Source organism: Acanthisitta chloris, unplaced genomic scaffold, assembly GCF_000695815.1.
Source record: "Acanthisitta chloris isolate BGI_N310 unplaced genomic scaffold, ASM69581v1 scaffold22005, whole genome shotgun sequence".
Classification (NCBI taxonomy): Eukaryota; Metazoa; Chordata; class Aves; order Passeriformes; family Acanthisittidae; genus Acanthisitta; species Acanthisitta chloris.
The window spans coordinates 14,201-40,816 of record NW_008672503.1 but is presented as its reverse complement, the minus strand read 5'-3'; the positions used below and the strand labels follow the sequence as shown (position 1 = coordinate 40,816).

General features: G+C 38.9%; 1 protein-coding gene across 1 annotated transcript in view; it reads left to right on the top strand.

Annotated features, from left to right (window-relative positions):
* Window positions 1-25,882, top strand: part of LOC103802104 (unconventional myosin-X-like) — a 126,392-nt gene extending 100,510 nt beyond the window's left edge. The window contains 17 exon segments of the mRNA XM_009074557.1: window positions 1-307; window positions 1,541-1,664; window positions 3,148-3,391; window positions 5,653-5,748; window positions 9,438-9,531; window positions 10,285-10,340; window positions 12,750-12,892; window positions 13,308-13,502; window positions 14,630-14,787; window positions 16,076-16,199; window positions 17,944-18,241; window positions 19,764-19,971; window positions 20,566-20,702; window positions 21,597-21,717; window positions 24,297-24,749; window positions 25,120-25,311; window positions 25,594-25,882. The exon segment at window positions 1-307 is cut by the window's left edge and continues 5 nt beyond it. Of these exon segments, the coding sequence (XP_009072805.1) occupies window positions 1-307; window positions 1,541-1,664; window positions 3,148-3,391; window positions 5,653-5,748; window positions 9,438-9,531; window positions 10,285-10,340; window positions 12,750-12,892; window positions 13,308-13,502; window positions 14,630-14,787; window positions 16,076-16,199; window positions 17,944-18,241; window positions 19,764-19,971; window positions 20,566-20,702; window positions 21,597-21,717; window positions 24,297-24,749; window positions 25,120-25,311; window positions 25,594-25,704 (3,061 nt within the window). The 3' untranslated portion in view covers window positions 25,705-25,882.
* The last annotated feature ends 734 nt before the right edge of the window (window positions 25,883-26,616 follow it).

Here is a 26,616-nt window from a genome sequence, read left to right as displayed (position 1 = left end):
CGACACCATGCTTATACCTCCTGCCCATGATACAGTCAGTCTCCACAACTCTTCAAGCGGTGAATCCACATACTGCATGCCAGAAAATGTATCGTGTAGACCCCCAAATTCTGTGGAACTTATTTCTCCCGACGGAGACTATGATTACGACCAAGACGATTACGAAGATGGTGCTATTACTTCTGGCAGCAGTGTGACCTTCTCTAACTCCCACAGTAGCCAGTGGTCACCGGACTACCGATGCTCAGTGGGGACATACAATAGTTCTGGAGCATATCGATTTAGCTCTGAAGGAGCTCAGTCTTCTGTAAGTATCATTATCCTTATTACCTAATAATTGATATGTGCTTTCTGATTTTGGTTTTTCCACTCCTGTGCAGCCGTAGAGACACTGTAGCTATTCTTAGAAAAGCTTGCATTGTGTAGCTTGAATTGCTTAGAGTGTGTATGGAAATAGTTGTCTGTTGCCATCTAGATGCCACTGGGGTGAGTGCATTAGAGGCAATTCAGAGCTTCTGCACTGATATGGTCTTAGCTATTTTAATGCAGAACTGTTGCTTGGTGAGAAGCTCAGTGCATGGCCTTGGATGCTATTCATAAGCAAAATTCTTCTCTGTGCGTTTGGGGTACCAGGTAGCATGTTGAGGAATTGATTTCAGGGAAAACACTTTCAGTTATGCATGCAGGTTGCAACAGTATTGAAGAATCAGCTGCTTGCAGAAGTCCCTGAAATGCCAGGCATATTTTGAGATTACTGGGAGAGTAAAGTTCACACGATGGCAAATGTTAAAATTATTGAGGCAGACACTCATACTGAGGAGCTCTTTTTCAGTGCTGCTTACTGAGTATACTGTGGTCTTTACTCCTATAAATATTTTTGAAAGAATATGATTTCCTCTACCACTCAGAGAATACTTCTGTAGAATATCTGATTGGGAAACTGGAAAGGTATTTCAGCAACACTGACTTGTTTAGAAGTAAAACTTCTAACACCAGAATATCTATTACAGTTGAAACAGTGAAAAACAGTCAAAGAACCAACGTGGGTGTTGGGATAAGTTGACAGTTCTTGCCTGAAATGAAAACACTTCTAGCATCTTTGTTTGAGGACCACCTTCCTGTTGTATGACTCTAGATGTGTGTCAGATACAGAATAGAAATTCTGGCTATTTGGGGTGAGGGTGGAGGAACTATTACCACAGCTTGTGGAATGTTTCGTTTGCAAGACTTTTCTAAATTGTTTCCCACAGCACATCAGTGATGGAGGGAGATAGCACGAGGTAGCATACCCTGGCCATGCTCTTGCTAAGGGATCACTTTCCTGAGCATCTGCAAAACTGCTTCACACATTTGTTGTGTAATCAAACAGTTCAAGTTGCAACTCAGTACCATGTACTCCTTCCTTTGTTACCTGGATGAAAACCAACCAGGAATTACATCCTTCCAATACATGATAAAATGTTTTAACTAGAGATTCTAAACCAATTTTATCTAAACTCTTTCCTGAGAGATTTTGACCTTTATTTCCTTTCTTCTGTAGTTCGAAGACAGTGAAGAAGATTTTGACTCCAGGTTTGATACAGACGATGAACTTTCCTACCGGAGGGATTCAGTCTATAGCTGTGTCAGCCTGCCCTACTTTCACAGCTTTCTGTACATGAAAGGTACTGGGTGAATCAGAATTTGCTCAACATACAAAATAACCAGAAATATTTATTATATCTTACACTCCAATTCCTACAGAATTAAACTATTTTCTTATTTTTCAAAGAATGATGGAAAAGTGACTTGCTTTAATTTGAGCTCTCCTAAAATTAAGTTACTTGCAGTGGCTTACATCTAGCAGTGTTTTTCTGCAAAGATCAGTATTTTGGGCTGCCTCTGTTTCATTTTACATGTTTGCTGGCTTGCAAACAATGAAATATAAATACAAAAAAATAGCTCACAAAGTCAAATTTTACCAAATTTTGAGGAAATCTGATTCTTGCTCCCAAAACCTTGTAACACAGACAGCATTCTGTATTGCAGACCAATTTGACTGACCTTAGTTGAATTTCACTTTGGATCTGGAAGACAAGAAGGTGGCTACATGTAGGAAAGGAGTGTGAGAGACTGAAAGAACATACACAGGAGTTCTGTGGTCAAAATTCTTGAGTTTATCTTCTGTGAATCATTACCCATCTCTATAGAATAACTTATTTTCCTGGAATAGGACCAGTGATGAATGTATGCACTGCTATGTTTGTGAGGAAAATATTGCAGTTGACACTAGTATGTCTCTTATATTCTGATGTAGCTAGCAGGAAGTTTTTGTGGGATATCAGGAGTGTATGGTTAAGGTTTTTATGATTGTGATGTAACTACAGTGCAAGGTGCATTGTCTGCTCTATAGCCACACTTTGTTATGTCTGAGCTAACACTGGTGTACTCTAAACCTAGCTTTGTCAGGTTTTGTGGTCTTGAGTTAAACATTGTTGCCTCCTAATAACCTGGAGAGAGGAAAGACTTTAACACTAAATTTTTCTTAAATTATCATTGAAATACAATGAAAACATTGTTAAAAGATCAAATCCAAATATGCAGTAAGACTTTTCAGAAATTTATTAGGGACTCTTTGTTAGGAACTGCAGTGATAGGCCAAGGGGTAATGGATTCAAATTGAAAGAGGGGAAATTTAGGCTAGATATTAGGAAAAAGTATTTTACTGTAAGGGTGGTGAGACACTGGCATAGGTTGCCCAGGGAGATAGTGGCTGCCCCAACCCTGGCAGTGTTCAAAGCCAGGCTGGATGAGGCCTTGAGCAACCTGGTCTGGTGGGAAGGTGTCCGTGTCCATGGCAGGGGGCTTGGAACTAGATGGTCTGTCAGGCCCATTCCAACCCCTAAAATTCTGTGATTCTATGGTTATTTATTATATATATATTATGCCTACATATATGTAATTATATATACATTACATATATTTTTGTAATGTAGAGACATTATAATTTGTAATTTAAGGGTTTTTAGATTGACAACAATATCGGTGGCCTTAAGGATATGCAGAGTTGGTCAGCATCTTCCAGTCCTGGTGTGGTCACAATTGCTGTTTTATAATATAGCTGTTTGTCTTAACTGCATATAAACCCACATTTGTGTCTCTTGCCAGGTGGCTTAATAAACACATGGAAGCGACGCTGGTGTGTCCTGAAAGATGAGACCTTCCTGTGGTTTCGTTCCAAGCAGGAAGCACTTAAGCAGGGCTGGCTTCACAAAAAGGGGGGTGGATCATCCACCCTTTCCAGAAGGAACTGGAAGAAACGATGGTTTGTTCTCAGACAGTCCAGGCTGATGTACTTTGAAAATGACAGTGAAGAAAAGCTAAAGGGTGCTGTGGATGTCCGAACTGCCAAGTAGGTTTATATGGTTTTAGATGTTAGCCGTAGTTCCTCCTAAGTACTTCTCAGGGCTTAATCTGGGAAGACATTGAGTGCCCTGCCTACAAGTTGTGTGAATGCAAGCACGAGTGTGTGTGATGAAGTTCTTGAAAGCAAGTGTTGTCCTTACTTGGCTCTCTCTTAAGTCTACAGAGTGCTCCAGAGCTAAGCCAGTGCCAAATACTTCAGAAAACTGCTGTTATAATGAACCCATCTATGCTTTCTCCCATATTAGAGGCCCTACTTAGTCTGTAATGATTCCTAAGGCAATTTGGGGCATGTTGCCAAGTCTGTAGCTGCAGGCAAACCTAGAATGAAGAGGATGGAATTAATAGGCCCTGAATATATTGAAATTCACATGGGTCAAAGCTAAATCTCTGTATGTATTTAGATTTTTTTGATGTTTGAAATAATTGTGGTAGTGTAGAACATTCTTTAAAATGCGTATATTCACTTAAGAAATAGAATCACCTAACCTAATAACTTACGTCTTGCTAACTAAAGTTCCCTATCCCTTAAATTCTATGCTTCCTGGAGCATGCATCAGAAAGGTTTTCTAAGGGATGGTATATTTCCTTCTAAACAATTTAGGATTACCTAGCTAATTTAAAAATTAGAGTGTGCTAACATTGGTAGTCTCATTTCTGAATAAAGAGTACCTAAACTTTCTTCCAAGGCAAAAAGAAATAGAAACAGCTTGTAATTGCTTGATTCCACTCTGCTCCTTGTAATCTACAACTCTCCATTTGATTTTGTTACTGTAACAGAGAACTCAAACTAAATTAAAATCTTAGATTAGCCTTTTTTTTTGGAAGTCCTGGCTTATGCCTGATTTCAAGCAGGACAAGGTAAATAGTTTCAGTGAGCATCCTCCCTTGCTCTTGTAAAACCAATGGGCTGCTGGCTGTCAAGTAAATCTCTAAATAGAAACTGAAGAACCTACCACAATGTTTTTGTTGAAACTGATTTGACCCTGTCTCATGTACCATAGCATTTATTTAGCATATTTTCCCAATATGTTTAATCCTTCTTCTTTTGTTGTTGACACATTGCTTCATTGACTGTGCCCTATATTTTTTTGTTGAACATTCTTTTAAAATTGTCAGGTAAAGGTTGTTGAACCTAACTTGAACTCTAGGTTCAGTCAATGTCTATTTGTGTTTAAAACGGCTAAAAGAAAGAGTACTTGTATTTAAAGAGTTGTATGTCATAAAAAATAAACAATAGCTTTTTTAGGTAACTTTAACATTTACTGAGTGCATTCCTAACATAGTGTACGACTTCACCACTCCATATTAGGGACCTGGTTCAAATTTAAAAATCTTAGGGTGATTCACTTAAAACACAGATGAAGGAGGGGTATTCTGCTGGACACTGTTACTTGGAGGGGAGGAAACCAAATAAAAGAAAACAGTACAGAATTACAGCTTTTGTTTTGATAGCAGATAAATTGTCCTCCTAAGTGTGATAAGCAGAGTTTGCATATATTGTTTGTAGGACAGAGATTTATAAGAATAGTATAGCTGATGAGGAAATATAGCTAGTTAAGGAAATAATGTTTCAGACAAATAGAGTAAACCAGCAAAAAGTAAATCAAGTGATTTCTTAAGCTTCAGGGAAACCTGATGTAATACTTAAATTACTTCTTAGAAATCTCATGCTTGCAGTTCACAGTTGTTCAATATAACAATACTAAGATATCCAAACTAAAAATGAGAAAGATGTAATTTTTCAGCAGATGAATGCTCAGCTTTTTCTGGAAGTCATGTTTGGAATTGTCTCTATGCTGACTCACAGCCACACAGAATCGCTAATCCAGGTTTTGTTTGCTTTTCTTTTTAATCTTCAACAGCTTTCTTTTTACCACTCCAAAAATCACTTGGTTATGCTGCCAGTTCAGAAATATATCCATTTCTCAACTCAGTTATCCTTGCCTCTCTTGAGGTTTGATAGTGCTTTCTCTTTGATTTTTGTTGAAATGATAACAGAATATTCAACTTGGTACAGTGATGTTCATAATAGTTTGACTATTTGTACTGTATAGGCAGAAAACACAGCTGTACTTTGGTGAATTAATACTGTCTGATCAATCACATTGTGAGTCTTGCAAATGAGTCTGATGAAGGCTGACTGCTGTTATTTTAATTATCAGTAGTTTGTGAGTCTCTCAGCAGAACTGAATTTTCAAAATGTTGATGATCTGTAATGTTCAGTCTCGGTGTTTTCCTTTTTTTCAGGGAGATTGTTGATAATACAGGCAAGGAAAATGGTATTGATCTAATAATGGGTGATAGGACCTACCACTTAATTGCTGAATCTCCTGAGGATGCAAGGTATGAAAATCATCAGGCCTGTCTTCTTTTTCTTTTGTTTTTTCCCCTCCTTTTTGACCTTTATGCCATTCTGACTTACGCTTGTCATTAATTTGTTTGGCTGCTGTCACAAAATACTCAGGCTACATTAAGCATATTGCATTTAACACATTTTTTGAAAGGCCTGCTGAGGAGAAAATCTTGTGGCAGACCATTACTGGGAAGAGTCAGACAGACTGCCAATGAAAATTTGGCTAGAATTTGGCTGTTACCCATCTATTACTAACAACTTTCTGAAATACAGTGTGTCTGTAGAGAGGCACTTGTTAGCCACTGATGCTTGTCATGTGCATTATCCTGCTGTGTTCAGCTGCATAGGTCAAATCAATATTTAAGACCCTGTAATCTGCCTGAAATAAAGCACTTTGTTCTTTAGGGTTGAGATCTGTTTGCCTACGCAGAGCCTAAATCTTTTTCAGATAAAAGTTGTAACACCATCACTGGATTTTAGGGCAAAAATGTGTTCATGAATCAGAAGACTGCTCAAGAGAGTGTTTCCCTTTCTGCTGATTTCAAAATTGTCTTTCTTTTGTTGCTAAAGGATCTGTATCTAACCATAAGGGAAGGCCAGTAGGTGAGGAGCAAGCCTGACTTGTCAGATCAGTTGTAGAGCATCTTTAAAACTAAAAAATCCCCACACTACAGTTCATGAAAGATAATAATATGCTTGCCCATAAAAATCAAGCATTTAAATAAAGTTAACTTCATAGTCAAAGCTTATTACCCACTGCCTTGCTGCCCCAAGGCCACGATACAGGATGCCTTTGTCAACATCACGTGAGCTACTTTGCTTGAAAGCCTCGAGAGTTGCTTCATATCCTATTCTTTTTAAAGGGAGAACACCTTCCTATATCACAAGACTGAGTATAGATTTAGCAATGCTTACAATGCAGAATCTTTCTTCATTTTTTTAGCCATCTTTCAAATTATTCTTGAAATTACTTAGGAGCTTTCTAGCAGTTACTGTTCAGATTCTTGCGTGATGTAAGTATATTTTAAAATGAAGGTCTAGCTTAAACCTCCTCTATTAGACTTGTGTACATGCCCTAGGGATCAATAAGAAATTAGCAGCACACAAACTTGTCTGTTGCCATGTATCCCTTTCATTTCTTTCTTAAACATGGAGGAGGAGACACTATACACTATTATTGTGTATAGTATGCATATCATACCATCCAGGGTAAATTACCTTTTACCAGTGTATTTCATGTTTCTTTTTTCTCAGTCATCTCAAAAGACTTAATGAGGGAGATGTGTAAGGATTTGCAGACAGGCAAACCTCCTTAAGGTTTGGCATTGTTAAAAGTCAAGTATGAATCATTGGACTGTGTTAGGTCTGGATCTGCTATTGGATAAATACTTTGCATGTGCACTAGATGCTTTTTATTCGCATGAAGGGAAAAATCAAGAGAAACATGACACAGACCCCCAAAAGAGGAATTACTATTTTTGATCATGGAAGTGTGTTTCAGGAAAGAAGTTATGCTTCTGTGGGCAGCTGCTGCTGAGGCTTTATTCCTTTCAAACACTTAGCCTGTCTTTTTCCTGGGTTCTAGGACTCAGTTGAAAGACAAAGGAGGTCCTGAGAGGGAAGAAAGCACAAGTAAAATCTGTCATTGTCTTTTACAAAATGCCATGATTCAGTTCTTTTTAGTTGTTTATACAAAGATTACATAAAGTCAGGAAAACTCTGCATTGTTCTTTAAAATCCATTAATAAATTATCAGTAAATGTGCATAGACTGCTATGAAGTCTTTTTTTATATTTAAATAGAAGATTCACATTTAAATACATTTGCAATTCCTGAGCCTGAAAAAGGAAAACTGAATTTAATTTGTGGGAATTTTTTGGTAGATGAGGTTTGGTTTTCTTCAATTTCTTCAGCTGATGGTTCCTTCTCTCTAGACGACCCTTCCCCCATTTTGAGGGGTTTTCAGTGACATCCAGCAAAGTAAGTGTTAAGCACAACCTCTCTGTGGGTATCTCTGAGTCTTTAAAAAAATAATCAGAGCTAAATATATTCTCATCTGCTTTATAGTCTGGCAGTCTGAATCTTTGTTTTCCTTCATGCCTTGCACTGTTTCTAATGAAAGCATAAGCTGATAGAAAGGATTTAGGATGTGACAGTGATGATACTGAAGAGGAGGCTCAGAGGTGACCTTATCACCCTCTACAACTCCCTGAAAGGATGCTGGAGTCAGGTGGGGGTTGGTCTCTTCTCCCAGGCAACCAGCAGTAGGACAAGAGGGCACAGACTCAAGTTTTGCCAGGGGAGGTTTAGGTTGGATGTTAGGTAGGATGTTGGATTTTATGGAAAGAATAATCAGACATTGGAATGGGCTGCCCGGGGAGGTGGTGGATTCACCATCCCTGGTGGTTTTCAAGATGAGACTGGATGTGGCACTTAGTGCCATGGTCTAGTAACCACGGTAGGGTTGGACTTGATGATCTTTGAGGTATCTTCCAACCCGGTTGATGCTATGATTCTATGACAGCCTACACAGGTTTTTTCAAGCTATTTTGGCAGTTTGGACCAGTTGGCTTCAGAATGCAGAAGTTAAGGAGGCAGCTCTTCAGTGACCTAGGCATAAATTCTGTGACTATAAGCAATTGCAGAAAAGGTAACTTTATATTTAAATCCAGCAGTTTTGCATTTGTTTCCTCAAACCCATGGTGGTGGAGGAGCCTTTGCAGGGAAGTGAGGAGTCTGTTTTAAAGACTGGGCTTTTGAGCCCTTTGAAAACTTGGCCCCAGGAGGTTTTCATTAGAATGGCAAATTCATATCTCAAAGAATGGCATTCAGGAACCTGCCAAACAGGTCAAGCTCTGCCCTCAGATTTCAGTGGGATTGCTTAGAGCAGTTGAGCTTTATCATATACAAGTGCCAGAAGGATAGAGATTTCCCAGAAGGAGAAGGTGTGGTTGGAATTAAATGCATCTGCAATTGCTGCTCGGCACTGGGGACTGAAGTACTGGAAATATCTCTGCCAGCTTTCCTGTGGTGGAGATAGACAATGCCACTGGAGTGGCACAAATTTGCTCTGGTCCAGCTTCACTGGTCCTTCCAGCAGCTGCATTTTTCAGTGCTCCACAGAGAACAAAAACTGTAGAGGTATTTGCTTGGGGTTTGAATTCTTTTTTCTCTCTTAGTTGTGCTTCTGCAGAGGACTTGATGGACTTGGGTGGTCTTTGCAGAAGTTGCACTATAAGAAACTATTACCAGTCATGCTATGAGTGCAGCAGAATTTAGAATCTGAATGTTGGGTTTCCCATTAAAGACTTTGTGTGTAGCTAGTAATGTATTTAATTCCAGATTAAAAGTGTGAAATATGTTACAAATACTCTCTTAAGCACTCAGATGTTTCAGCGTGCTTACACCATTTTTACAAAGATGCCACTTAATGTACAAGGTACTTGTCTTCAGGAAGAAAGGTATGACAGGAGCTTGGATAGGAGTCCTGGAGGGACTTTCTTGTACCCAGTATTACTTGAACTGACATAAAGCTTTGCTGCTTTTATGCCTGTTGACTAAAGGAATATTAAGCAGTTTTGAAAACCTGCAGAACCTGCTAGATCTCTGCAGAACAAAGGTGACAGAAGGCTTGTGCAGAAGCAGCATTTTACTTACTCTGCTGCCTTTCTCTCCCCAGCCAGTGGTTTAGTGTACTGAGTCAAGTCCATGCATCCACAGAGCAAGAGATCCGGGAGATGCATGACGAGCAGGCAAATCCACAGAATGCTGTGGTAAGTCTAAATCTGAAGAACTTTTCAAAGCAAGTATTTTTAGAAAACGGGCAATGGGGTGGCCACAGCTTCTGAGAGTCACAACCTAGGTTCCCTTAAATGTGGCACTGGCTAGAGCCTCCATGTCCTTGGTCCTGTAGCTGTACAAGACGAGAGTGTGACTCCTGATTCCCATCTTTCAACTTCATGAATAATTACTATTGGTTTTGGGGGTGGTTTTTTTCTGATCCAGTTCCCTATCAAACTACAGTGTATGATGGAGTTTGAAGTTTTGCAAAGATACAGTTAATGAGTAAATTAAAAACCCAAGAGTTGAAAATTGAAGATTTCTCTGGTTCTGCGTGTATCATTCTGGGTAACATATACTGGGAATAAATGGAATACATTTGGAACCTAATACCAAGCAAAGGGAAACAAAAACTTCTGCTTAATGCCTTCAGAAGCGTGTTCTGAGAGGATGCCATTGGAGTGGTGCTTTTTGGTTTAAAATTCAAGCAGCTTTGGAAGCATAGAAGAGAGCAGTTTTTGAGCTGCCTCCAGCATAACTACAGATAATATTGTAATGGATCTAATCATCCAAGTCTTAGTTTTCCCCTCAGCAGTTATAATAGCTAAGAGAAACTGATGCCCAAACCTGCAGTTCATTTTGCTTGATCAAAGCTGCTGCTCCTTTCACCTGTGTCTCAGAAGAGGACTGTGAGGAATGTAATTGTAAATGTCTTCCTCTTTCTCTGGTTGGATATTTATTTATAGGGTACACTCGATGTTGGACTAATTGATTCTGTCTGTGCTGCTGACAATCCAGACAGGTAAGTCAGAACCAATCATGGTAACTTTCTTTTCCTCCTTTTGTTAGCCAAAATCAGATACTTTATACTTTAGTCTCTATGTTCTAGAGCTCATGCATTAAAGTGATTCATTATTGCCTTCCTTTTCATAGTACTAAACACCACATGTTAAAAAACAGAACAGGAATGATGGTGCATTTTGGGGGGCTTTAATAACTTCCCTGACACTGTTTCATAGATAAATTCTCAGCTCCTAAAGTGATCCAAAAGTAGAAGATTAAATATTTCTTTCATTTATACAAGTAATGCTCCTGAAAAAAAGAGCAGCTGATTTTGGAGTGCATTAGCAATATAGTAGGCAGAAAAATTAATTTTACCATTTTTTCTGTTCAGTTTCTCCTGCAAGAGTGTTGCATTCATCAGGGATGAAAATTATTTCCCAGAATAAAAATATCTGGTAACAAAGAAGACAATGTAGCATAAAAACAACAAAAGCATGAAATATTCTTAGTTCTTGAACTACTATCAGTTTTTGGGGGGTAAAAAGTAATTTGGGTTCAGATAATAGCTCCTACTGGCTGTGAGATGCTGTTTGAACTGTAGGAGTTCATTCCAGTTTCTCCTCATTGCACACACATGAAACAGCTGGTTTAAAGTTACTGCTTTGTCCTTGGCTTGCCAAAACACTGGTACCAGAAGTAACAGTGATTAGAAGCCCACATTTCCTAAGCAATACAACACAAATGTCCAGAGCTTTCACAATTTTAAGTTAGCATTTCTCTTGCTAATTTAAGTTAAGCACTTCTCTTGCAAGCATTTTTCACACAGATTCTGTTTTATTGTAATTTTTTAATTTTTATTTTATTAGTTTTCTGAGTCTAAATCAGTGACGGAAGGTTTTTCAGTTAGGAAACAAATTTGACTAATATAGGCAATAGATTATTTTTATGAATCCACCACTGCAAGCTCAAAAGAGAGAAGTTGAGCAGGCAGACCTTTGAATCTGTATTCAGAAAGAATCCCAAGAACCAGGTTTCCATCATGTTCCTAAACCTGGGAGGAACAAGAGGGCTCGGAAGGTTGACTGCTGTTGGTCATAACCTCCTGTTTGATAGCTTGATCTACCTTAGTTTAACCTTAACTCTCTCTTTTTTCAGTTCTTTTGCTACAGCTCATCTACAGCTCCTGTCCTGTATATCTCATTATCCAGCTTTCTAGAGCATGCTGCATGTAGCTCAATCTAAAGCTGCCCCCTCTTCACATATTTTTAAAAATGGCCAACAAAACTCTGTTGGTTTCACATGCTCATTTGTTTCCTCATCCATCACCCTTCCTAACTAGCTTAGCACTGCAGCACCATAGTCAATTGTGGCCGAAGCATCGGATTCTAATCACTCCCTAACACCCTTCAAGGGCACTGGTGAGCACTAGCTGTAGGTAATACTTAGATAACTTTTAACATAACTTACACACTTCTCCTGTTACTCACTTTACTGTATACCACACTTCACACAGTTTTCTAATTTTTCCTCCTAATAGTTGCATTTACTTTGTCCTTTATCCTGTCATCCATCTAGCTTTTAAGTGGCACCCTAGTTTTGGAGAAAGGTATCATATTTGGGTGAACCTCTCCATTCTCATAAACAGTTTTTGATTGGTTCTAATTTCTACCCAGTTACCTTCCTCCAACAACTGTAAAAGGAAGGCCCGTGAGCTTCTCATGTGTGGGGTGGCCCAGACTATATCATTCCCATTTTCTACATCTGATACAGTTGTTTTAAAAACTCTGTGCTTCAGGATGAAAAATTAATGGTAAAGGGTTAAAGCAAGTGTTTGTAGGCTGAGGAACCTGTCTGTCTAATCCAGAGAGCCATCAGCACACTTTGCTTGGGCTATTTCTTCATGTTTCAGTGAATCCGGGTGTAGGGTTGGGTAAAAGCCAGACTCTCATTAAAAACAGATTGTGTTCCCTGTGAACTGGGTTGTGCTGCATTAAAAATAAGAGAATCTGTGTTCACATGCTGCTTCACTATAGACCTTTGTAAACTGTAGTTTGTTTTAGCTAATGTAACTACTGAAGCAGACACTCTAAATAGATCTGACCCTGAAACAGAGTTCTGATTCACATCCAAAGCTGATTAGAGATTGGAAGTTTTTCTCACCACAGGTTTATTTTGAGATAGAACGAGTTGCGATTTAACATAAACTTTCCCACCATTTAGAGCTCTTGCATTTTGGTGTGAATCTAACATAATGGAGTCTTTTCAAATGCATACTTTTAGTTGATAAATAAATAATGCTTTAGAAGTAGATATTATTTGTCTGAACAGAAAATGCAAACAATGGACAGTGTTTATGATTATGGGGAGTGAGGTAAACAGTGCATATGTTGAGTATAAAGGCTTTTTCAATCATCATTTGTTTTCATAGACCCAATTCCTTTGTGATCATCACTGCTAATCGTGTTCTTCACTGTAATGCTGACACTCCTGAAGAGATGCATCACTGGATAACCCTGCTCCAGAGGTCAAAGGGGGACACTAGAGTGGAAGGACAAGAATTCATTGTGCGGGGTAAGGACTGAGTGGGGCAGTAACAAAGTAAATAACATCCAGGATGCTTTGAAGAGATTGTTCCTACAATACAATCTGGGTAGCATGGTAGTGTTGGAGCCTCATCTTTGTACAGTGGAGTTTACTCACAGATGAATACAGCTGAAGTTACATTCCTCCTGTGAAATGTAAGAAAACATTGTAACGATAACAAAAGTGGTTTTGTAAGTTGACAAAAGAATTTTTCAAGGGAAGCATCAAAATTGAAAAGTTTTCATATAAATTTTATTTTATCTTTATAATTTCATTGTTTGAGATTTTTACTGTTTAGCGTGTTTTTGTTGTTGTTGAAAGTCTACAACTAACTTCTAGCAACATACTTTTGTCCAAGTCTATTTAAGAAAAAGAAGTGTAATCCAAATTCTGTCTGTAACAGGATGGCTGCACAAGGAAGTAAAGAACAACCCAAAGATGTCTTCATTAAAACTAAAGAAGCGTTGGTTTGTTTTGACGCACAATTCTTTGGATTACTACAAGAGTTCAGAGAAAAATGCTTTGAAATTGGGCACATTGGTCCTGAACAGCCTCTGCTCAGTGGTCCCACCTGATGAAAAAATCTTCAAAGAGACAGGTAATTATTTGCTCTTGTTCAAATATGCCTTCAGTTGCCTGCTGTCCTTCTACCTAGTAATGCAGCAAACAGTGAATAAGAATATTTTAAATGGATTGTTATGGGTACAGTCAAGGAACAAATCAGGTTCTCAGGTCACTGAGGTGCTTTACAGGGAATTACTGGGTGAACAATGGAGATAAATGTGCACAGGAGTGAAATTTGTTCTCACCAGCATTCAGATTACCATAGACTGACATTGCTGCTAAGTTAGTGTGAACACTTAGACTTACACATCAAAGACTTCAGGAAAGACATATGGGTAACCATTCTCCTCATACATTATTTTATGTGCTGAAAAACTATGAGGGCTAACATTGGTAGAGCAGGTATAGGGAGATCCAGAATAAGAGTCCAGTTTGTGGTAACCTACATATTACACCTAGGTCAGCTCTGCTGTGCATTTTCAAAACTGGTTTTCAACTCAGAAGTGTCTGTTTGCAAATGAGAAGCAACTGTTGAGAGTCTTGTATTATCTCATTTGGGCCACTGACACTTCAAAGAGGCTTTCACTAGTGAAAGATGAAATACATTTTCTTTAATTGAATCTGCTTTATAAAAAGCCTATACAATGATGCAGAGAGAGAATATGAACTGGAATGCTCTTCCTATCGTAGTTGCAACTTCATTGGTGTGAAATTAATGACATCTTTACAGAAGAGCTAGTTTGTGCTTTATACCTGTTCGTACATGTGTAACAGATGATGAAAGGCTCTCACGTACAAAGCAAGTCTCCCTCAGATTTTCCTGTTACAGACAGGACTGGAGAAGTAGGGCTTCACAAGCCACAAGATGCTAACAGTGTTCCATAACCCTGCATTATGGTCGCTTTTATTAAGATTACTGGATAAAATGGGAGGCTGCATGATGGTAGCTGTACTCTGAGGTTACTCTATGCTTTTTGAAAGGAGAGAATCTCCTTTAATACCATAGTACCTGCATTGCGATAATTAATAACTCATACAACTTCTTAGCTCCTGAAAAACTGCCAGCACGATCCAGGATGCAGCACTTGGAATCTGATGGGATTACAGCTGCTTTCAGATAGATGCAGCTTTTGTGATTAATATTTGTTGCTGCTGTGCTAGGTTATTGGAATGTAACTGTGTACGGACGCAAACACTGTTACCGTCTCTATACCAAATTGCTCAATGAGGCAACACGCTGGTCAAGTGCCATCCAGAACGTGATCGACACGAAAGCGCCGATTGATACTCCAACTCAGCAGCTTATCCAGGATATCAAGGTAGGCACAAACAGGATGGGGTGGGGTGAGAAAGAATGGTTACTTAACTCTTTTTTGTTTTGGCTTTGCCATATCGGGTAATAAAGCAGAAATAAAAGTTTCAATCACACAGTGACATGGACTGAAATTGTGAAACCTGAATGCATTCACTGACCTGATAAATGAATTTCTATCTAAACAGTAGAAGAGCAAAGTATGAAGTGCAACTTGGAGGGCAAGAGGGATAACTTTTTTCCATGAAAACAGTAACAAGTTTTACTGGTTTGTGTAACTTGACAGACATGGTTACACCTGGCAGTAGAGCACAATGAGCAGGTTCATGAGTTAGCAGACATGTTTGGCTATGTCTACAGAGAGCAGCACACCAAGATGTGGACTAGACAGCTCTTCTGATTTTTTTCTCACTATAGTTCTTTCTTGTTCTATGATAGCATGGACTAAGAATCTCATGTTCCTGTGTGATGAAACGTATTCAATTAATGCTTACCATTTTATGGTCCAGTCAGAGACACAGCATTCATAGCCAGAGAATGTCCTGGAGATTCTAGCTTAATGTGCTTTTATGGGAGAGGGTGATGATTCTCAGAAGAGACCAAAAAAACAGGCAAGAGGGAAGAACTGCTACTGATCTTTTCCCTGAGAGAGTGCTACCTCTTCTCTCCTGGAAAAGAAGTATTAAGTCCTCAATTCCAAGACTATGAATGCTATTCTTCAGAGCAGGAGACATATGGAAGTTCAGGACTGATAGAAGACAGTGGTCACACATCTGTCAAACTTGGCCTAAGAATAACAGTAAGAGCTGTATTTAGATGTCAGAGGGGGTGCGTCAGGTTTACAGAAGCACTTTCTCTGGACTATTTTGTTATGGTAACTCCTGCAATTTCTAATCAAAATGACCAGTTAGTTATGTTGGAGAAATACTTGCAAATAAAACTCTAATACAGATGTCTTAATTCCAATTGTGAAATACTGGAGTAAAAATGATTGTAAAATGAAAACACACTTCAAAAATTGTTATGAAGCATCATTTTGGTCTCCTGCAGCTCTGCTGTAGTTTATTTTTTTCTGCAAAGATAAAGTAAGCTTATCCAGGGCCTGAGGTTAGCAGACACTGAGCATTCATAGCCCACAACATGCCATGGCAGCCACAATACCCACAACCAGATTTAGCACCAAATAGTGTTGGTAACATTGACAACTCACTTTTTCACAACCAACCTAAGGTCACAAAACATTGCATTATTGTTAATGCTGGACCCCAAATCCTGCTTTTTTCTTACTCCAATAGGAAAACTGCCTGAATGCTGATGTGGTTGAACAGATTTATAAGAGGAACCCTATTCTCCGTTACACTCATCATCCGCTGCACTCACCATTACTGCCACTGCCATATGGGGACATCAATCTAAACTGTAAGCTTTTCAATCATAGAAACATTTCTCCTTATGAAAGACTGAATAAGAGGATGGTATTTTTAAATCATTGGGCAACAGTGAAGTAATGCTAGAAAAATATATGTTTATAATACAAACAGACAAGTTTCCGTGTTCTCTTTTGGGAGGTAGAGAATAGCAGTTTGCCTAGCATAGAGCCATGGGCTTGTGGTGTTCCTGCAAGAGTGTTACAAAAGGGAAGGTTGCTATTGCCTTTGGCAAGACAGCTAAGAAGACTGAGTTTGAAAAGTATTGCACTGAAATAAGCAACTTAACCCAATTCATTCAGTCTCTTTGAATCATATGCTCCTTCTAAAATCATTGCTGTTCCTACCTCATATGAGGAGCTGCAGCAGCCACAACTTCCAATTAACAAGTGTAAATTCATCAGATGTAATGGGAAGCCTTATTTATGGGAAACAACATTTGAGTTTACACGGTTTTTAAAATAAATGCTTCATTAACTCCTGAAATGGGTGAAATCACATCTTTTAATACCCTTGATTCAACCACTAACTTAGGAGTCTCTTTTGAATGAATGGTTCAGAGCTATTGATCATTGTGAACGTGGTGTTCTTAAATGGATTTGGTTATCTTAGTTTGCAACTGCATATTAAACAAGATATGATTCAAGTCTCATCCTTGGGAGGAGGGTGAGAGGTCACAGCTGATTAATAGTTAAGGTATTTCAGGTAAGATTTCCTGGTAACTCAAGTGATACCTTTCTGTTCAAATGACAAGGAAAATCCTAGGACAAACCTTTCCCTTCTCCTACCTCTCCTCCTGTTCAATGGCAAAGCACAGTTCTGTTCTTGGCACTTGAGAGGGTTGTCCCACACCAGAGTGCAGCATGGTTGCTCTCTATTCCCCATGGATAGGAACAGCTAGCACCCTCTGAGGTAAAAGCCTTGACAAAGTCTTTCCATACTAAATATAGCTCCAAAGATGGACTGGTGCTCACCTATTGCCTTGACTTGCAGTTGAGTTCTAGGTATTTCCTGTAATATTATGTCAGGTTAGAAACTTTGCTTTTCCTAATCTATGTCTGTACTGTATCAGAGCAATCTCTTCGATCTCTCAAACTTAAGAACTCCATGGTTCTGTAAGGAGATTGTAAAAGTTGCTAGCCCACGCTGAATAATCTGTAGCACAAAAACAATCACTACCTTTTCCAGCATTCTGAAAGTAAATTGCAGTGTCACAGCAATGGTTTAGTTTAGTACCATTGTTTGGATTTAATTGAAATGTTACTGTAGAGAGAAATGGTGCCATGTATCTTTGTCACTTCCCATAGGTGAAGTGATTTCCCACCCATGAAATTCCACCCATGAATTCCACTTGTGATTTTCCCCAGTCCTGCTTTATCTCACTTACAATCTGATCAGATTTGCACTGTCATGTGGCAGCGAAAAAGTGATATGACACTTCAGTGTGCATTGCTGTGAAAGGAAGACTTTCCATCACAAAAACTCATCAATCAAGATACGCTTTTTCGGTTACGTTGTGAGAAAATGACAAAATGGGATTTTATTAAATTCGGAACAAATAGAAAAATAGGTCATAAAATGAGTTTGCATCATACATTTGAAATGGAAAATACCCATTCTAATATTCTGCATAATAAGGGTCACAGAGTAGCATTAAGCAATTCCCACATTAAGCCTAAGTATTTTTTCTTACATATCTCAGTCTAATTGCCTTTCTCCCTGTTTTTCTTTTGTAGTGCTGAAAGACAAAGGCTACACAACTCTGCAGGATGAAGCCATCAAGATATTTAATTCTTTACAGCAGCTGGAGTCTATGTCTGATCCCATCCCTATAATCCAAGGCATCCTCCAAACAGGACATGATTTACGACCTCTCCGAGATGAGCTCTACTGTCAGCTCATCAAGCAAACCAATAAAGTGCCTAACCCTGGGAGCGTGGGGAACCTGTATAGTTGGCAAATACTCACCTGCATGAGTTGCACATTTTTGCCGAGTCGCAGCATCCTCAAATATCTCAAGTTTCATCTCAAAAGGTGAGAAGCTTTGAAACAAAAGCAAGAAAAGAAGTTTCTTCACTCACTCTTTTCTTCACCACAGCTTGTAAGGTAGTGAAGTGAGACTTGAAGATGCATTCACTTAGTTATGCTAAACAGTGAATCAAATAGAAAATGTAGTAGGAAAAGCATGTATGAGTTGATCTAGATGGAATTACACTCATTTGAAGAACCAAGCAAAACCCCACGAAGCTGAATGCAGTTGTTAATGCTGACAAAAGGGGGGCTTTTTGTGACTGTATAAACTGAAATGACTTGCAGCCTGTATCCCCAGGTTGCATCCTCAACTGTCCAAATCAATCTGTTGAAAATTCTTCATCTTGATTACCTTAATTTTATGAGGTATGTGTGATGCAGAAAAGAATATTCTCATATTTAAAGATGCATTTGAGGTTAAAAAGTCTTGATTGCATATCTGATTTTAAAATATTAGTGACTATTAAAACAAAATCAATCATTGTTGGCAGTCCAGCATTAAGCAATATGTGGATTTCCTCTTGCTGTGATGCAGCAGAATAATGCAGAGTGTGTCATTAGGAAAGTTAGCCCACCAACAAACTGTTCTCAATAATTTAAAAGTCTTGTCTGTGCTTGTGCCAGAGCATCGACTTTGTCAATCACTTTGCTAAATCTAATTGCTTTATAAATATTTGTGAAACACTGAAAATATGCCTTTCAACCAAATTAATGTCAGGGAAAATGGTCTTTATATAACTGCTAAAATGAAAAAGTTCAACATAGATCAGCTTAACTCACCTCATAAACTAGCCTCCTACTTCCAAAAAATGCAGCTGATACATTTATAGGCTGGTTTCAACACTGTAGATGCATAATCATCTTAGAGTATTTCCATAATCCTGCAGTAATCTTTTTATGCCTTCAGATCACAAATCACTGTACTTTTTCAGATAAGTTAAACCTGAGTAGCATTAAGAACCTGATATTGTATCACTGGAAGTATTATAGAAACATTCTGTACTGAAAACTACCCAAATGCAACAGTTTCATGTAATTAAGAGTTGGGTTCATTAAAGTTGTCACGGGCTGCTGAACAGTAAAGTCTAGAGAGATTCTTTTAGAAAATCAGGAATAGAAATCAGGCATCCTAAGTGAGACTACAACAGAAGTGAGCAAATATGTTTTATTGCTTTCTTCTGTGGTACCTTAGTGCAGTTTAATCTTCATTCAACTGTGACTGACAGAAAGTGCAGTTGGTAACAAGATTTTCATAGTTATCTTGCTGTCAAATATGAGTCGTTACAAGATTTCTGTAGTTAAAGCTATGGAGTTCAGGTTTTTCATTTGTTTAGGTTTGTAGAACAAAATGATGAAAGTACTTAAGTTATCCCTTAGTAAAGTTAGAATGTTTTCCTGACAGTGAAGATAAACCTTGGAGTGCATCAATTAAATAGAGTACTGGATACAGAAGTAATAATGCTCTAATAAGTAAACTTCCTGTTTCACAGACGGACAGCTTAAAGTAATAATCTTTGTCTCACAGGGTTCGTGACCAGTTTCCAGGAACTGAAATGGAGAAATATGCACTTTTTACTTATGAATCTCTGAAGAAAACCAAATGCAGAGAGTTTGTGCCATCTCGGGATGAAATAGAAGCACTGATCGGCAGGCAGGAGATGACATCAACAGTCTATTGCCATGGTGGGGGCTCCTGTAAGATTACAATCAACTCACACACTACAGCTGGAGAGGTGAGAAGTGGTGACAGAACACCTTTGGAACAAAGTCAGTGTGTCCCTTTACATGCCAGTTCCAGGCAGCAGTAGCATTAAACTTCGGAAGCACCAGGGCTTTCTCTACCAGTCTCTCCTTTCAGGGGAGGGAAGGCTTACAGAGCTGTCCCTCCAACTCCCCAGTATGTTCTGAAGAAATCTCTGCTATAAAAACTGTCTTTATGCTGCAGAGGATTTCCCAATTATAGTTCTTAGAGGAAGAATTACAAGAAAGACTAAGCAATTCAGCACAGGCATTACTGGAATAACTTCAGTAGATATTGGTGTGTATGAAGGCCAAGTTGCCTCCTAATACTGGAAGACTCTTGCTGAGTTGGTGAAATAGAGGGGTTATATCTGGACAGGAGATAGCACATGCATATTCTGAAAGAATCAGCATTATTTGGTAGAAAAATTAAAGTGGAATTTGACAACAATTAATAATGTTGATGAGAACAAGTTAGCAGCGTTTTTAGTCTTAGCTCTGAGTTTTCTTCTATTTATGACTTACTCTATGGTGCTGCTTTTCCATGCTTTTTTTATGTGGGGGTTTTATGTGCTGTTTTTCATTAGGTGGTTGAAAAGTTAATTCGTGGCTTGGCCATGGAGGATAGCAGAAATATGTTTGCTTTGTTTGAATACAACGGAACTACTGATAAAGCAATTGAAAGCAGAACCATTGTAGCTGACGTCTTGGCAAAGTTTGAAAAGTGAGTGTGCCTCTTCATCTCTCTCTCTACTCTAATAAGTAGCAATTAAATAAATTTTCAATGTCAATAATGCTGAATTTTCTCATTCTCTTGCTTGTTTGTGATGATGGAGCTGAATTACACACATAGCCATTTCTGGAACAAAAACATCTTTTTTTTTTTTTTCTTAAAAGAAATAATAGCTACCTATTCACTTGTGTTGGTTTTCCTCTGCTCTGACACCAGTAGAGTTATATTCCTCATCACTACTTCCACATTTTCTTTTCTGCTGCTACAAACTTTTCCACCATTACTCACATTGTGGCTGGGAGAACTGAACTCCAGGCGGTCATTGCCATTCTGACTACCTGTTGCCTAACTTCATGTACTGCAGTACATCTCACAACATTTTTCTTACCAGTAAAATGAAAACCACCCATAGCACTGTAATGTAATATAAGCCTAAATACCTGTTTGACATCCTCATGTTGTATGCATGGCAATCACTCTCCTGTATCCATGTGATAAGGGAGGAAAAAAGGAATGTCTACAAAGTTGCACAATTCCATTTTATAACAGGGCTTAATACTGTTGCTTTTATTAACACCTGACTGTGCCACAAATCAAAGTTTATTAAGGGAATTTGGGTTAGAAACAGTTGATTGAGAACTGAGTCAACATTTCTAAGTCCTTGATTTTGCTGTAGGCTCTAAATACACACAGACACCACAGCCCACTAAGGACATCAGTCAGGTATACTGCTGGAAACAATTAGTTCCTGTCAGTAATACCAGATGGATAGCAGGTGTAATAAAGCAAAATTCAGTAATGCCTTGCTTAGGGTCCTCAGGTGTCAATTTAGAAAGAAGTTTGATTTCACAGATCTGATCTCTCTCTCTTTACACAACTGTGCAGGCTCGCTGCCACTGCTGAAGCTGGGGAGATGCACTGGAAGTTCTACTTCAAGCTCTACTGCTTCCTGGACACAGAAAATGTCCCAAAAGATAGCGTGGAATTTGCCTTTATGTTTGAGCAGGTAAAGGACAAAGATTCTGTTTTAAGGCACTTTTAAGAGGAGGAAAAAAGCAAAAGATCTAGGCAGCACAGAGAGAATTTGAATTATGCTCCTATTTCATTATATGCACTACTACACAAGCAGTGGGAGTGCTGGTGGACAGCCAGCTCAATATGAGCCAACAGTGTGCACAGGTGGCCAAGAAGGCCAGTGGCATCTTGGCCTGTATCAAGAATAGTGTGGCCAGCAGGACTGGGGAAGTGATCATCCCCTGTACTCACCATTGGTGAGGCCACACCTTGAGTGCTGTGTTCAGTTTTGGACCCGACTTTAAAAAGGACATTGAGACACTGGAGTGAGTCCAGTGAAAGGTAACGAGGCTCATAAAAGGTCTAGAACATGTGTCATATGAGGGACAGCTGAGGGAGTTGGGTTTGTTTAGCCTTGAGAAGAGGTGTCTCAGGGGTGACCTCATTGCTCTCTACAACTACCTGAAAGCAGTTTAAGAGAGGTGGAGGATGGTCTCTTCTGCCATTCCTGCAGTGAGGGGACTAGAGGGAACAGTCACAAGCTGAGACAGGGGACAGGGAGATTCAGATTAGATGTTAGAAAAACATTTTTCACAGTTAGGGTGTTCAGGCACTGGAATAAATTGCCCAGGGAGGTGGTGGAGTCACCATCCCTCAACGTGTTTAAGAGGCATCTGGATCTGGCACCAGAGGATATGGTTTAGGGGTTACAGCGGAGTGGTAGGTTAATGGTTGAACTTGATGATCTTAGAGGTCTACTCCAACCCTGATGATTTGATGATTCTGTGTTTCTTACTTGTATATTACTTGTGAATTGCTTTATGTATTATGATAAAAAATGGATAACTGGGCCTAGGCTGCATGAAAGGGTAATACTTGCTTTTAGTTTTCCTCTTATTGAACCATATTCTGAAGAAGGTGTAAGAAATAAAGTGAAAAATGTGTAATTGGCAAGCAAATTAATCATTAAAAGACACATGCTGGCTGCTGTACAGAACTAATTGAGAAATAGTTTTTCATCTTTTCAAAAACTGATTATTTCTTAGGCACCATAGTGAAATCAGTCCAGTCTCAGCAGTAATTGAAAGACAGCTATGATAAGCAGAAATCCACTTAATGAACATGCTGAGCTCAGAATGAGGCTATATGACAAAACATAAAATAAGTTAAATTGATTTATAATGAAAATTAAATGCATCAGCAGTTGGATTTCTATTATATCAAGTCCTGTAGTTGCTTAGAAACTCACTGGTGGCATTTGTTCCTGTTGATTGACCTTCTCCTTTTTTACTATATGGCAAATGACTGAAAATTCTTCCAGCTGTCAGCTTCTTTCAAGTGGGCACTAGAGGCAGATAAAAATTTCTGTAGATGATTAAGACTTCTGATTTCTGGCTATTTGCAATGCCAAGACACTGAAGGTCTGTTGGCAAACAAACCTGATGTCATCAAGAGCTGACATCCATTTTCATATGTAAGAAAGCTTTTTCCCTTCGACAGGATCAGAAACATCTTCACTGTAATAGAGTATTTCTTCCTTGTTCACAGCTTAGGTTTTAAGGCACTGTATTACATCATGAGTCTACCAAAAGTCTCCTTCCAGAGACTACTACTGTAGCTCCATCCAGAACTGCTTATTGTTGGCTCAAGGTTGGCAGTAGGTTGCCTTGGTTGGGCTTGGAAACATTGTCCTTCTGTCTGTCTGGTTATACATATAAAGGAGTCAGTCAGTTAGTGCCTCTTTGGGAGGCACTTCAGTTCAAAAAGCAAGAAGAAAATCCATGAGAGCTCTGCATCCGATCTGTTACAATATGTTCCTGGTTTAAGAGGCAAATGCAGATAGTTTTCTGTATGAGCAGCTAAAACAAGCACATTTGCTGAAGCAGATTGTTTTCATGCAGCATTCTGTGCCGACTAGTGTTCAGCCAAATATTTTATGTCTTGCCAAGACCAGTAGAATTTCAATTGAAAGCACAGCACATTCAATCCCTAGCAGTAATATTACAGCAATACCTTGGAAAGGTGACATTATATTCTAACATCAATTCTGTCCTGTTTTTTGTAATTGTCTGCTTTTGATGTCAGTCATCAACTGTGTGAAGTGTGTTTGTTTGCTCCACTACTGCTATATGAAAAGAACACCTTGGCTTGTTAGGGTGGAAACATCAGTTTTCACAGACAGGTTATTGATAGTGGTTAGTGAAACTCCTAATGTCCTTGAACACAGATGGTTTCTTCTCAGTCAGGTGTTTAGATCCTGATTTTCTCCCCATTACATTTTATTTTCCTTTTTAGTAATTCAGTTGCTCTTATGTATGTGAGTTCAGGAGAAGCTGTACCGGTAACACAATTCCCATTCAGCAGGTTCCTCAGTTGCCTCAGTTCTTCTGGTAAACACAGTCTTACCCAGTTTAACAAATTTGCCAAGAGATTTACCACATTTGGTTTATTTAACGGATCATTTATTTCAGATCCTGGGTTTGCCTGGTAGTAAATCTACTCCCCATTTCTCTCTTATTCCTTTCAAAGACTGGTTTGTACACAAAAAACTACCTTTTTCCCCCTTGACAGGCTCATGAAGCAGTGATTAAAGGACATTATCCTGCTCCTGAAGAAACTCTCCAGGTCCTTGCAGCTTTGCGTCTTCAGTACCTTCAGGGAGATTACACTCTGCATACCACTGTGCCAGAAATGGAGGAAGTCTATCCCTTGCAAAAACTGAAGTCTCGGATAACACAGTCTACCAAAACATTTACTGCAGCAGAGAAGGCTGAGAAGAAACGAGCCAGCTTTCTTGAAGGAACACTGCGGAGGAGTTTCCGCAGTGGCTCTATCAGCAAACAGAAGGTTGAGGAGGATCAGATGTTAGACATGTGGGTCAAAGAGGAAATCTCAGCTTGCAGGACTAGTATTATTGACAAATGGAAAAAACTCCAGAGGATGAATCAAGAGCAGGCTATGGCAAAGTACATGGCTTTGATCAAGGAATGGCCTGGCTATGGTTCAACACTCTTTGACGTAGAGGTAAGACCATCTGAACATTCAAACTACAGTTTATACTGTATACGTGACGATTTCATTACAGAGTAGTGAAACCACGAATATGGTATCACAAAGCTTAGACAGCTGATGTAATAAACTGTTAGCTATAAAAAGCCTACTCCCATTAGCAAGCACTGTAGCTATTTAAATCCACTTGTTAACCATAAAACAGGGAGACAGAATGCTAGCCTAGTGGGTTGCAAACAAACTTAAGATGTGTAAAAAGCTATATTCAAAGAAGGACAAGCAATATGCACTTCTTAAAAAATGCTTACAGACAAGAACATCAACAGTAAGTATTGTGTGGCTCCCGCTGTTCCCCTTGCCGTTAACTTACTTTTTTTTTCTTTAGTGTAAAGAAGGGGGATTCCCACAAGAGTTGTGGCTTGGAGTCAGCGCCGATGCCGTTTCTGTCTACAAGCGTGGGGAAGGAAGGCCTCTGGAGGTGTTCCAGTATGAACATATCTTGTCATTTGGTGCACCACTTGCCAACACCTACAAGATCGTGGTGGATGAGAGAGAACTGCTTTTTGAAACTAGTGAGGTAAGAGCAAGAAGTTGTTTTGTTACTATGATCTTTCTGTTCTGATAGCCATCAGACCACTTATTAATTCAAGTAATTGCTGCAAACTGTTACAGATTTATTCAAGACCCCTGTAAAGCTAAAGGGAAGACATAATAAGATGGATAGAAGTGCTGAGTGTTTTTAGTTTAACTGCAAAAGGGTCTTGTTGAAAGCTTGACAGTTTTCTATTGTTAGTGTCTAAAGAAATTCATTCATAGACTGTTACCTTACTAAGAACTTTGTTCTTTATACTCTTGGCAGGTGGTTGACATTGCAAAGCTGATGAAAGCTTACATCAGTATGATCGTGAAAAAACGCTACAGCACCTCTCGATCAGTGAGCAGTCATGGAAGTCAGGGAAGCTCCAGGTGAAAACAAAACCAGTTCTACTGCGCCCTAAATAGAATATATCACTCCTTGGCCTCAGAACGACCTGATGATATTGATCACATTTGTTGACAAGCTAGCCAAGAACCGGAGTTTCAACGGAAAATATCTTCAAACAATGTTTTAGAAAGACCACAGGGTGGGCAGGGGAAAATCAGCTGAAATAGTCACATACTAGAACTGCTGTCTCATTCAAAAATTTCCAAAGCATTATTATCTTCTGTTGATGTAACAAATGCCTTAAGACTCAATCCACTGCAATACAAGCAGTAATAAGTGCCTTACAATATTAGACCTAACTTGTGTTGACCTAAAATTGCTGATAAAAGTCAAGAGGATTTCTTTTGTCCTTTCAGAACACTGAAAACAAAGTTGTATTCATCCATTCTGCACTAATCTACTGGCCTGTATACAGGTGGGAAGGGGGTGGGAAGAAGAGCAAGGTATATTTTTTTTGGAGTGCTGCTGGCAGCCTTCCTGGTGGACGCCAACACTTCGTTTCCCCTTGCTTCCATGGATATGCACGTTGTGCATACATATTTGAGCTGTCAGTAAAATTTGACAAATTTTATTCATATTTCACAAGTCTTTTGAAGCAAAGGGAATAAGTATGTGCAATGGTGTAAACAGTCTTTCTGTACATTTTAATAGTTCAGAGTTATAGTTGTTACAATTGTATGGTTACTTTATAAGCAGTTTTATTAACAAGTAAATTCCAAAATTTTCCTACATTGATCTTACTATTGCAAATATGTATTACCATATAAGTAGCAGAAGTCTGCATTCTGTATCTGCTGTATTATAAAAAGAGATGTAGCTGAGAATATTTATAGACTACCCTAATATGGAAAGACAGTTATCAGTTCAATTCTCCATAATGTCAACTTAAATTTTTAA